Raw genomic sequence first — 13,961 nt, 5'->3', positions numbered from 1 at the left:
GCAACCCCCATCCCCAGTGTTAAATATACAGGGTTTTTATGCTACTATATGATGCCAGGCTAAGCCAAGGTAGTATACAGTGATCTGATTAAATGTGTTTTGACATGCTAATCGTTTAGTTTACATTGAAACCGGTTTTAAACAATGGGATTTAAGTCCTCCTATGAGAGAGAAAACGCTTCCTCAGAGGTTTCAGGAGTAAATGCTTATATTCAATAAATCTTATCTAAACAAAAAGTTGGATGATTTGCATTCTTAATCAAAATGACTGTAAACACGTCACCACTACGGAATGGTATACAGAAACATATCCTCACTATAACAGCTGAGAAGGTTCACAAGACAGAATTTTACTGTGTTCTTCACCAGAACGAGTTTCATGAAAGTACCTTTGTATGTGTCTGTGGGTGCTACTTCAAGCTCTTCTAAACTAGATGTAAAAGCATACAGTAAAGCAAGGTAAAGCTGTACTTAAAGAGTATAATACACTCCTGATATCCCCTAGTTCAACCTCCCTTTAGGGCCAGAGTCAGATGTTGCATGAGAGCAGAGCAGACAGATGTAAAAGGGGGTAAATCCAGTCCAGCTGAATTATAGACTTGTAAAAAACTGGATTTATGGTAAAAACCTGGCTTTGCATGCAGTAGCGACAGTATGTAAAGAAAGGAGTGATCTGTAGCTGTTTGTTAAACACTATAAAGAGGTGGTTTTTTTTCTCATTAATATATTCATGCATTTTTTTATTTGTATTACAGATTGACTTAGAGCCAGAGGGAAAGGTGTTTGTCATCATCGACTTGACTGGATCTTCCAGTGAAGGTAAGGTAATCCCCTCATTTATAATGCTCGCATAATGATATGAATCACATTGCTCAGTAACCATTATGTCCAATCTGAGTGACTCAGACTTGTAGAGAATGTCTCTGGGTTTAGTTTTGTGTATGGCTGCTTATATTACATAAAAGCCATTTGACTGAATTTGATCCTTGACAGTCTTTCATGAATGATGAAGGAAGGAGTCTAGGCTAGGATGCGTTTTACTGTTTCTCTGCTGAAAAACATGTTGCCTGATTACTCAAGCCAGACTGGGTGGGGCCTAATTCCAGCAAAATAAGACTTGCCCTTCCCACTTAAGGCCTTTCCCTGTAGTGCTGCTGGATGGTGATCAGAGACAGCTCAGTTTGAGCCATTCCCTCCCACTGAAGAAAACACTTCACATGTTTGTCTCTCACATGCTTGTGTCATCAGTGTTAAAGTCTGTATCCTTCCTCCATCAGTTACAGTAGCATCCATTAAGGCACACCCTGATCTTGCAAAAAGTCTAGATAAATTTCAGACTCTTAAATGCTCCTGTTCTACAGACTACAGAACCATAGGAGATACAGAGATGTACATTACATGACACATGAAGTCTTGTTATAGAATAATAATAAACTTTTTGAATTGTCTGTAAACGCAGTGCCACTTACTGTCTGCTCTCAACTTTAGGATGGTTTTTAACACTTTTGAGCAACTCAAACTAACTCCACTGATGAGTATTGTTGGCTCATTTAAAATCTCTGCGTCTGGATTCAGACTAAAGCATCTGCTAAATGAAATATACATATATAGGTGCCCTAAAGAGGAAAAAAGTCCATCCTGAAAGACATTAAGTAGGGTCATATTGAAATATAATTTGTCTGTCGGTTCTGGTATTTTCTTTGTACTTTGCTAGTGCAGTTACTTAGGGTTTTTAATCGCAAACACAAAGCATAATTGTCATATTTTGCTTTTAGCTCCTAAAATAAAAGAAGCAAAGGCTTTTTTACTCTTAATATTTTGCAGCAACAAACAATGTCATATTAATGAGAAATCCAACTGTACTAGTTGCAGATTTTGCCGCTTGGTTGTACAATGAAAAAAGAAATATATATGGTCGGATTTTAAAATAAAACGCACTTACATAAAACGTTACAATTCTTATAACAACATGAATTGCTTATACTTAATTAAACTTAGTTTAAAGATGTTGCATGATTATTAGATTGAAATAGTAATAATGTGAGTGAGCGTGATCAATTCATGTAGCATTAACGGGATAATCCAATTACACTATGAAATCTTGTGAGAATTGAGACTGAAACTATATCTATAGTATTAAATGTATGTATATAGTACGTGCGTTCTGATATATCGCAGTGGCAATGTGGCTCTTGTTATTCACTACTAACGTAGGTTCGAGTCTCAGGCTTGTTTAATTTTATTCAGGTCTTTATGAAAATCGTGATCAAATCACGTTGGATGCACGAACACTGTGTTTGTGTTTAAATTAAACAAGCGTTCTTTTTCAGTCTCCTGAGTTAGAAACAATGTCGAAATTAAATATGAGACTGAAAAGGAAAAGACTCACTTCGTGTGTGTGTGTATGTGTGTGTGTGTGTGTGCGCAGGTGCGTTGTCGTGGTGTGTTTTTTTCCTGATGCTTTCTCATAGACGCTTAAGCACGTCAATGTAAAATAGCTGATTAACATTCTGCACAGGTTGAGCAAACTCTCTACGCACGAGTAAAAAAAAAATGCAGTCGTCATTGTCTTCTTGTGCGATTTGACCTAACATGTTTTTTTTTTCTGGTTTTGGACACGTGCCTGGAACGAGTGGTCTTGAAAAGCGCGCTCTAACATAAGTTACTGCTTCGGCGGCAGTTTTATTGAGCAAAAAGAGAGAAAAAAAACATTTTAAACATCTGCTATGGGGATTGAAGAACAAAAATCAATAAATGCATGTGCACGAACTTTAAAAAAAGGAGAAGACATAAATACCACATGCATCCCTAAGGTATAAGGCCACTCTGGAGACTGACTCAGCATATACATGTACTACCTAGAGGCAAATCTGGCAACAATGCACCTGCACGCGCTACATTTAAATTCCCGGGAATGTTAGGTTCCCCTCTCGTAGAAAGTGTGGCTACAGCAAATATTACACTCAGAGTACCACAATGCAGTGCATCTACACACTACTGTTACTTATCCACAAATCAACAAGTATGATGACATGGGTACTGTGCATGAAATGTAAAGGTTTGGAAACAAATCTGTTTGTGCCAGTTCCAATTGAAGCCATAATGTCTCTGAAGCTAGTTTTAGGGTGTGTTGAAAGGCCCAATAACATGACCAACATGGACCTGAAGCCCTTACTGAGATTACAGCCCAGTGAACTTCATTTAACATCTTTACAACTTTGTAGATTTACAGCTTTGACATTTCTGCAGCATTGCTATGTCTTGTGCTGTAACCTGTTGTAACAGACCCTTGGCATAGAATTCTTTGTGTTTTTTTCTGGTATGTTGCTCGTTTTGATATCTAAGCTAACTCATATTGATATTATAGCTTGCTGTAACACTCTGACCCAGATAACTCATTATTTTCCAGGAAAATGGAAGAGCTCGAAGGCGAAGGGTCTGTAGTTCATACTTTTAATGGCAGAGCAAACTTATCATCTGCCATACTCTCATTACACCATCACGAAGTTTTCCTACGTCATCATCACTTAGTGTGTATTACGAGTGATCAGTGTCTTAAAGAGCAAGACGCACAATAATGTGATGCATGTGAATACATAGTTTTGGTCATTACATAACCAGTGTGAGTAAACAAAGTGATGGCACTAACCAGGGCAGCTAACACTAGCTACAACTCATAACAAAACATCTTCCATGAAAATGAAAATGAGTCTTTATTCATTTTTTGTTTGCTCATTTGTCTTCTCAGAGCCACAGAATAAGCAAGTCTGTGTAGTCTTTGTGTTTTTCGACACTAACTGAACACTTAGTAGTTTTCTTGACAGAGGGAAATTTTGTTGTTATCAAAGATCGGTACCGGAAAAGATTTCATCACTAACAGATTATTGCCCATTTTTCATTTCCTTATTAGAGAGATTGATCTTGATAGGTCTGTAAGCAGTAATGATCTTCTCTGAATCTACACAGTGTCATTTTAAATGACTCGGCCTGTTGACATGTTGAACACAGCTTTAAGAAAACCATTGATTGAGCCCAGCATGGCTGAGATGATGTGCACTATGACGGTTAGCCTGGAAGTGATTTTTATTGCTCTTGGTGCATGTTATTTGAAACGATTCAGGACAGCTTTGCTTTGATAATAGAGCACTTTTTTTTGGAGTGTTCGACTCAGAGCAGCAGGGAGAGCACCCTAAAGCCTTGCAGGTTCTGCTGCAGTACACAGCTAAGTGTCTGTCAATGCAAAATGCTACTTTGACCTAGCAGGCATCAGATGATTTAGTGAATTTAGTACGTCACTGTGTAATACATACAGAAGAAAAAAAGACAGAGGGAGAGAGAAAGATGATAATGACGATGATGATGATAATGATGATGATGATGATGATGGAAAGCTGTTACACTAAGTTCAGTGACACAGTGAGTCAGAGACAGATACATTTACTGGAGAATATGGCATGAGGTCCCTGTGCTTGTCAGTGTGTAAATTATTCAATTAACAGACTCTCCATTTATGATTATTATTATTATTATTATTATTATTATTATTATTATTATTATTATTATTAATGCTAGTATCTTTGTTACATAATGCTTCAATGAACTAAAGTGCAACATGCATTAGTCCTAATATAATGCTTGCATTCTGTAATGAAGGCAGTAATCAGTCCATTACTTCAGTCAATATGCACTACAGAATAAGTATTATAGCCATTAAATTAATCCCACACCATTTACATTGCATGCTTTCAAATTCAGATTCAAAAGTATGAATTTTTAAAATGTTATTAAAAAGGAAATAGATGATCCATGTGTAGGACCACATCCACAGAAAAATGTGTTTTGTTGACATTAAGGTTATTTAATATTTTAACTAAAATTATAGAAATGATTTTTACAGAGGTAAAAAGATAAAAATGTAATTTCAGAGATTAAAATAAGTCTTTTAACAAAAAAGTAAAAAAAAAAGAAAGAAAAGTTGCTCTGGATTAATGCACACAGAGTAAATGCACTGCAAATGCATTTAGATGCACTGAGAATGATGCTGCTCGACTGTTGATACAGTATGAACTGATCAGTATATGTGTGTAGTATGAATGCAATCCAAACATACTACATCCACCATGTTTCCATGATGTACGATGTCATGATAACTGTCGTTTAAACCTTTAAACAATTTACTGAGGTGGTGTTATGATTTACCATGTTATAGCACATAATAAGAGCCGAGGCCCTGCCTTCTGCTATTTTTGATTCTGACAGCTCTTCGGCACCAGTTCCTTTGGCTTATGGGATAACGTTGTGTCCTCTGTTTCCATACTGCAGAATCTCGGCCAGAGCAGTAGATCTTTCCAGGCATTTGTCACCTACTCTTTTATGGATGCTGACAACACACTACCTCTTTGGTATACTCCTACTGCTTTTCTCCTATTGCTGTATAGTAGGGTAGTAGTCAGTCTAGTCCTCTAGAAGTCACTCTAAAGAAAAAGAGAAAGCAGAACTTCGAGTGACTCAGAGGTGATTCACATATTTTCCCAAAAGCAGACTTTAATCGATTGTTTGTAAGTATGGACACTGCATGAAAGGGAAAAAACATGGTCAATCTTTTAGAAAAGGTTATAGGCCAAGTCCCATTAGGAAGCTAGAATTGTTAACCATCTAAGAAACCCTTTTTAAGTGTATAATACCGGGATGAAAACATATGTAAGGCTGTGTATCTCCACCACGCTGGTTAGTGAGTACTCTCTCTGTGCCATAACATTAATATAACACTCAAATTGTCAACAAAAAAAAGTTTACATTTGACGCCTTAAAGAAATGTCAGTATGAGTCCCTGAAAGGTTTTATGTAGAACTCACTAATAGAGGGTTTTCCTTTTAAAAATATTCCTAATGATGTTAGAAGCTGGAACTATCAACGTTACAAGGAACTCTAGAGAAAACGTGTTTTTTTTTTTCCAAAGAGTAAATGCATAAATATTCGAACATGGATACTTTCAAATGTGTAAATATTATTAACATTTAAATATACTAAACACTAAAACACATTCAGTCTGACAGCCATTGTGTGTGTGTGTGTGTGTGTGTGTGTGTGTGTGCAGAAGCTGAAGAGGCACTTAAACGAGATCTAATATCTTGCTTTGCTAGCTTTTTGTGTACATGACAGTGTGTACATTTCTGTGTTTGAGTGACTTCTTGGAAGGAAGAACAAAACCCCTATGTCAGTTACATCTTTGTTTGTAATACAGCATTTCTATGTCGAGGATCACTGTATGAGCTTACTGTTTGGTTGTCTTGTCTTTAAACAAATGCGGATGTATCACATCTGTAACAAGGAGTGTATACAAGATTCTCCTTGGCATACACCATATATAAAAATCTTATTATTGTATGAGACTGTGATCGCCTGCTGGTTGCTTTTTGAGGCATTAGGCATGATCGCAGGTGAGCCACGTTTGAACTTTCAAGCGACTTACTCACCAACCAAAGACCATTGATAGCAGATGTGGCAAAGTGTGTGTGTTTGTGTGTGGATGTGTGGATGTTTGGTGGGGATTTTTTTGGGGGTGTAAGGCAGGAGTCTTATGTCCCCCAAAATGTAGCAGTATCTGACCGATTTGACCTTGTGTGAGCGAATCTGCCAGACAGTGTCATGCAATGATTAGAGATCAGTTATAAAAAGAGGAGGAGCTACATAGATGAATCAGTGTGGTCAGCAAAGTTGGTTTCCTGGTTTCATGTTTCAGATTGCTTATTAATCACAAAGCAGGATCTGCCTTAACCACACTTACATACATTTATGCAAATATGATGCATCTTATTTCTACAGACAAATCCAGATGCAGGACAGGGTGCACTTGACACCTGGTTTTGTAGACCTTAGAGGAAAGGACCAGTGTAACCCAGAGGGACTATTTACTTTTATCCTTTAAGGAAACCTTTCTAACCTGATGATCACACCCCCATCCTGAGCTCACTGAATGGTTTGATAAATATGATCAGTGATGCGATTAACCCATTTGAAGACAGCACCCCTAACCACCATCATCAACACACAAAATGAAAGAATATCTTATTTTGCTCTCAACCTCTGTGTCAAGGCAGGATGAAGCTTTGTTTAACTTTAACCCTTTACATCTGGGGTGGCACTTATGCCATGATATATTGCTTAATCGTTATGAAATTACAAAATTCTCCATGCATATGGGACTCTGTTTGCCAGCACTATGTTGCTTGATATCCACTTCTTGCTTGGCCTCCTAGCCTTATATACATAAGTAAGTATGAAAAATGATCAAAAACATTTTGCCAAAAAGTGTTAATTTCCTTTTGTGTATAGATCTCTGGTTTAAAGAAAAGAAAACCCTGAAAATCCACAATTCAATTCAATCCATCACTCAGCATATGTTTTGTATTTTAATTTAAGGTTGAAGTTAGATGCAGCCCCACAACTTTCAAACGAGACCCTATGTCAAATTACGTTTTGTTGTGTTATACACTAATCAGAGGCCAGCAACAGGTTTATATACATGTCTTAAGCCTCTTTGCAGAAGAAAAAAAAAGATATAAAACACTAGCATGAGGATATGTTTTTGATGGACACTGCAAAGCAATTATGCCCAATGCTGTAAATTCCATTCAGTTCTATTAAATTTAAAATTATTTGTTTAGTGCTTTTTTAACAGTAGACATTAACACAAAGTAGCTTTACAGAAACGCATAAATCAGGATATATATTTTTTAATTAATAAATGTATTCATTTATTCCTATTGAACAAAGCCATAGGTGACGATGACAAGGAAAAAATGATATGAGGCAGAAACCTGGAGACTCAAAAGGCAACCTATCCTCATAAGGGTAACACCAGAGAGTGCGATTATGAATCATTTCCCTTTGATAAGTGTGTATCATGTGAATGATAATGTGTAAGTGCAAATATGTGATCAGGAAATCCTTTCTAGTTTTTAAGTCAGTTTTGTTGAAGTTATCTGCTGATGGAGATTTGTGTGCACACAACTGTTCATATCAATTGCAATCCAAAGCCATCGTCATGATTCTTATTATACTTCTAATTTACCTGCCAGCTGTATATCAAAAGATGCAGATGTAAAAGATACACAGTGAAGTAAAGGGTAACACTGAGGTACATCATGTCTGTTCAAAATGAACTTTATTTTATGCAAAAGCAGTTAGAGGCAATGTCTGTGCTACAGGGCTGCTGGCTGCCTGCCTTGAATCAGTTCTGCTCAGCATCAGCAACCCCCCCCCCCACAGACCCCCCCCCCACACACACACACGCACTCACACACACAGTTGCACCAAGGATGATGAGAGATATGATTGTGACAAGTTGGAGACACAACAGAACAGCACAGTCTATCAAACAAGTCACCAAGTAGACTCACACATACATTATAAAGCCTTCAACCTGAAGGTTGCAATGACCCTGAATAAATATAAATATTATTCTTCTTATTCTTCATGATAAGTCACCTGCAACGGATCATTGCAACACAGAGACTTAGCTTAAAAAAATAAAGCTCACAATACCGTAATCACAAACTATTTCTTAAATAAATTTCATTTTAAGCCATCAGTTTAGAATGCTTGCTGCATAGTTGCTTCATTGCTAATGGATCATTTTGTTACTGAAAATGACTGAGTCATCAATACATGATAACAGATGAGTGCTTGAGTCTGCTTCTCATTCTCTCTCTCTCTCTCTCTCTCTCTCTCTCTCTCTCTTTGACTGTCTCTCACTGTCTGTCTGTCTCTCTTTCACTGTCTGTCTATCTGTCTCTCTCACTGTCTGTCTTTTTGTCTGTCTCTCTTTCACTGTCCCTGTCTCTCTCTGTCTGTCTGTCTGTCTCTCTTTAACTCCCTGTCTCTTTGTCTGTCTCTCTGTCTACCTGTCTGTCTCTCTCTCTCTCTCTCTCTCTCTCTCTTTCTGATGACCATATGGAGCTGCACAGTGCATGTGTGTCTGGATTCGTGCTAGAGCAAGATCTGCAGCTGAGTCCTCTCGCCACAGGATCTGCTCTCACTAAACTCTGCTATTGGTTTCAAAGAGAATCACGAAGGGGGTGAAAACTGATTTCCAGCCGAGAGCACAGAATACATACTGAGCCACACATAAGCATGCCTGCAAAAAACCTGCTCACACGTCTGATCTTACACTCTCAGTATCAGTGAATTCTATCATGTAAAGCATGGCACAATTGGTGTTTTTAACATCAGAGGTGATAAGACTTATCTCAAATGGTAAACAGCTACTTTATCATTAACAGCATGTTCTGAGTCACAAGCAAGATTACAGCCACAAAAAGCTGAGCACGATGCATTGTTGTGACAGTTGGTCGTAAAAGAAAAGCCACACTAATAAAAATTAAGCGTTTGATAAATAAGCAAATGCCACTGGAATATGATAGCTGTCAGGCTCAATAGAATATTACGGCCAGTGAAAAGCGCTATGCCGGTGCATGACTAATGTGCATAATGGGTCAAGCTGCAAAACAGATGTCGCTGCATGAAAATTTTCACTGTGATTTTCATCTCATGCAAATCGAACCACGAATGGTTGCTGTTCATTTGTCGCAGCTGTTGACACGCAGTGCCGTGATGCTAATGCGACATGGTTTTGTGTGAAGAGATGACCACAACATGGCTGTTCACCTTGACATGTTGTATTTCACGCTTCATATGATGTGTCCTCCATACCGGCCCGAAGTGTCATTCTTAATTGAATCATCAAATGCTGAGCTGAAATTGTTCTTGACAATAAATGTCATGCTTAGGGGTCCTGAAAAGATTTTTTATTAATTGTTGGTAGTTTGATAGCTGGTTATTTGTTAAACAATATGTGTTCTCTCTATAGTTTCAACTATAACATGTTTTGGAATGTCAGTGAACCTGTTTGTATACCTGTTAAGGTAAGAATACCTGAATTGTTAAGAATACCTGAATTAGCAGCTATTCTAGTTTTTCCCTTAGCTATGGATCAACAATCAGAAATTTTATATACAAGTGAGGTTACAGTTATTGCAACTAAGGGAGCTTTCACACTGGCAGTTTAGTCTAAAACAGAACCCAGGTTTGCTTGGAAAACATGAAAGCTGTCACGTGGAGCTGGAAGAGCAGAAAAGTTGCACTGGAACTGTGCTGCGATTCCCGTAAATGTGAACACAACTCGTACTCAGGTCTGCACTTATTCAGGAAGCAAAGTAACCTGCGCATGTGTTTTAGCCGACATCATTAGTTTTCCATAACAGTCGTGTATCATGAGTGACAGGAGAACGCTGTGGGACACTTAAATTTTAGATGCCCTACTGTGTATAATAACACCAAAGTAATAAAAATAGTAATAAAAATAAAACACAATATGGTCACATTGTGTTCTCCATGCGTGTTTGTGATGATGTAAGACGAAAGCAAATGCAACAGAATCAAGTGACTCTGAAACTAGATCAGCGCTGTAGGGGAACCGGGAACAAGCCCACTTGGATTCATGGCAAGCGTGCCACATGTTACAACCACCTCAGAGCATCCAAAACCTGTTCAGTTGTAAATAGAATATAAAACAGCTATAAATACAAAAGTGGGCCATACAAAAGTTCACTTTCCTGTCACATTCACACAAGCATAAACTAGTAAATCTGATATCATTATTATGTTTTTAAACTTTTAAACTATTTGACTATTTTAAGTAACTATACTGAAGGAATGCAAACTAAATGCTTTGATGTAAAAGATATAAATTGAATTTCTTTGTCTTCTTTATGTTATTCTAAAGCTGTGCAGAGGATTTCACTTAACTGTGTTGTGCAATGATTACAAAGCAATGTATTGTAGTCATACTTCCTCACAAACAGTCTGATGCTTGTCTGGTAACGGTTTGCACTGGTCAGGCCTCTGTTCAGTCTCGAGATATAGCCGTCATTTTTGTGCAGTGACTTTGGCATGACCCGCTCGGCTGGCGCTGAGGTTGCCGTTGCGTTTCATAACACCTTGACGCTGACACCAGATCTCTGTTCATTTTAGTAACTGAGAGGATTTAAGAGCTCTTGAAGCTCAGAATCAGGTAAAGAGTAAAAAATCTGTTTATGAAGATGCTGCATTAATTTAAGCTCTGCAAAAAAAAAGGTAGTATCCGAATAGGATAAGTGTGATTCCCTCAATCACGTCTCCTCCTGTCTGAAAGTGTAATAGATAAATATTTTATTGATACGTAAAAATTTTCAAGTGTGTTTTTATTGGCTGTTTTCTTTGGAACTGACTTCTACATCCTGGTGTTAATCAGTTAAAGCATTGCTTATTATGCTACACACACACACACACACACTTCACCTGTGTTTATGTACACCAGTGTGTGTCTGCCAGCCCCAGGGTTACACTAACTAAAACACATGCTCACTCATGTGCTTTCCCTTTAAGTGTGTTTATGTACGTGTGCAAGAGGGCCTGTGTGTGTGTGTGTGTGCGTGTTTGTGTCCATGTGTGTATGGAGCTTCCTTCTCTGGTTCTGCTGTATCTTGATCTGTCGTTTCTTCATATTTTTTGAAGTGGATTTGAAGGCTATTAATCATTAGTCGATCCCTCTGTGCGAAACAAACTACAGATAAGCACGCAAGCCACCATGACATACGCTGTTTGTCTGTTTTTAGCAAGGGTCATATGACCCACACACACACACACACACACACACACAAACATACACACACACACACATTTGTGTGTTTTGGCGGGCCAGCAGTGGTCAGCTGATCAGCTGGGGGTAGTCTGCCAAATGGAGACTGCATGTCTGATTCAGTGAGGTGTTTTCTGGCTCTGTGAGATCTGGAGCTTCAGTAAGAGACAACTGTTTTTGTTCTAGCAGCAAAATATGCAATGGAAACCGATGATTGGCGTAGATATGAGAATGAAGAATACTGCGGTATATTCTAATTTACTGCATCTATATGCATTTATGACACAGTTTATTGTATTAAGGAAATAAGTGTTAATTTTCTACTCATTAAGATTGGAAGTCCATAATATAAGGTTAAAATATTTCATTTTAAAGATAACTTTTGTCATGGTTGTTGATTCTAGATGAGATGAGTTGAGTGTTTCAGAAATCACCTGGGGGTTTTCAGATTCAACAGTCTGCAGATTTTACACAGAATGGTGTGAAAAGGTGCTTGCTGATGAAAGAGGTCAGAGGGGAATAGACTGGTTTGAGCTGACAGGCTTGACTCTGAGCTGACACTCTTTACAACCATGGCGAGAAGAAAAGCATCTCAGAACGCTCAACACGTCCAGCATAATAGGCAGATAGGCTACAACAGCAGTATACCACATCAGGTTCCTCTCCCGTCAGTGTCTAACCACAATCTGAGTCTGAGTGGGCACAGGTTCAAGAAAACTGAACAAACTAATTGTTTTTGCGATACTTAGTTATGTCTGCAAAAATAGACTGCATATTAACATTAGCATATTCTTTATATCTATTCTTTTCTAGAATTTCATAGTTGTTTTTTCACTATCAGCCTCTTACCCCTAAGAGTGAATCACTACTGCACTACATCAGTTTCTTCAGAAATGATGGCAAAATAAAGCAAACTTTTTTCATGCAAAATTGCAAGATTTTCTGCAGTCATATCATGTGATGTCATCACCATCACAAACCCCTCTGCGATTAACATAAGTATCTATCATAGAAACTAATTACATGTGTCTACTCTGGCAAAAGAATCCTGTACTTGCAATTGTTAAAGTTGCAATTGTTTTAAATAAGCACATAAAACTCAAGTTGTGTCACAAATTATGAGCGAAATCATTGGAATGCTTCATACTACTGTATGTACAATCTAAAACTTATACCTTTTCCCATTTATATGCATTTGTGCCCTGTGATGTTATCTTTTTTTTTTTTTGTCTCTGTACATCTTTCTGTTGTATGCACTTCAGGTGAGCTGTAGGGGCATGCTATTGTAGTGTAAGAATTTCACTTCTTCAATTTCAATTTCTATTCAGAAAATGAAATCACTTCTTCACTTTCAATTTCTATTCAGAAAACATATGACATGCTGGTTTAACATTTAAGTTCATATTAAATTTGCATTTTCTTCCGCCCCCTGTGCTTGCACGTTACTTTTGTCTCTGGTGTAAAATACCGGCTGTACTGAAAAACGATTTACGTCTTTAGAGTTAAGTCTAAATGATGAAATGTCCATGACGTAGGCTCCTAAATTAGAAAAAGAACCAGGATGTAGTTTTCTAAATGAAGAACTGCGACCTTAGTATTACAATCTTCTGTATAACCTTAACCCAGAAAGAACTAAGAACTGGTAAACGCTGTTGTTGTTTAATTGCATGTTTGCCCCAGATGACCATGAGATTCATAGCCTAGTCCTGGCATTTCTCCTCTACAGTGTGGACTTGTGCCAAGTTTCATCCATGCAGCTTTTAACGGCACTAAACACTTGCAGATCTCAGTGGCACTAAGAATGCATATAAACCACACCTTCACCACAACGCTCCTCCTACATCTATGTACATAAATATTCTAGATAGATCAATACAGGCTGTTTGTAAGATCCCAGTTATCTCCAAAGCTTCCAGGGAAGACATCAACAAACTGGGAAACGTCAAGAAATCAGGTGTGACATGGATTAACCTGGAATCAGTCTGAGGAATTGGACGTAAAAACGTTTACTGTGACTAATATCAGCTAACAAGTACAGCAGTAATGAATAGTAGGGGTGGTTTGCTCGTAAATCCGGCTCCAAACATCATTTCCCATTTAGAATTTTCATTTATATAAAGTGGTTTAATGCTTGTTACTAATGAGATTTTGCTATTCTGTGGTGATGGCAGATATCATTTCGGACGATCTGTTTTGGCTCATTGCAGAAATAAGTCATGGGGTGTGTCTCAATCAGTTCCCTAGCTCACTATTTGAGGCACTGATCAGAGCGTCGACATTT

The 13,961-nt window shown here is 37.9% G+C and overlaps 1 protein-coding gene across 1 annotated transcript in view; it reads left to right on the top strand.

Annotated features, from left to right (window-relative positions):
* The window catches only part of prkceb (protein kinase C, epsilon b), an 81,428-nt gene that overhangs the window by 18,676 nt on the left and 48,791 nt on the right, over positions 1-13,961 (top strand). The window contains exon 2 of the mRNA XM_058385369.1: positions 756-819. Coding sequence (XP_058241352.1) covers positions 756-819 — 64 coding nt within the window. The remainder of the gene's footprint in view (positions 1-755; positions 820-13,961) is intronic.

This window comes from Hemibagrus wyckioides, linkage group LG03 (assembly GCF_019097595.1).
Source record: "Hemibagrus wyckioides isolate EC202008001 linkage group LG03, SWU_Hwy_1.0, whole genome shotgun sequence".
Lineage (NCBI taxonomy): Eukaryota > Metazoa > Chordata > Actinopteri > Siluriformes > Bagridae > Hemibagrus > Hemibagrus wyckioides.
Note: the sequence above shows the minus strand (reverse complement) of the source record. Positions and strands in the feature narration are given on the sequence as shown.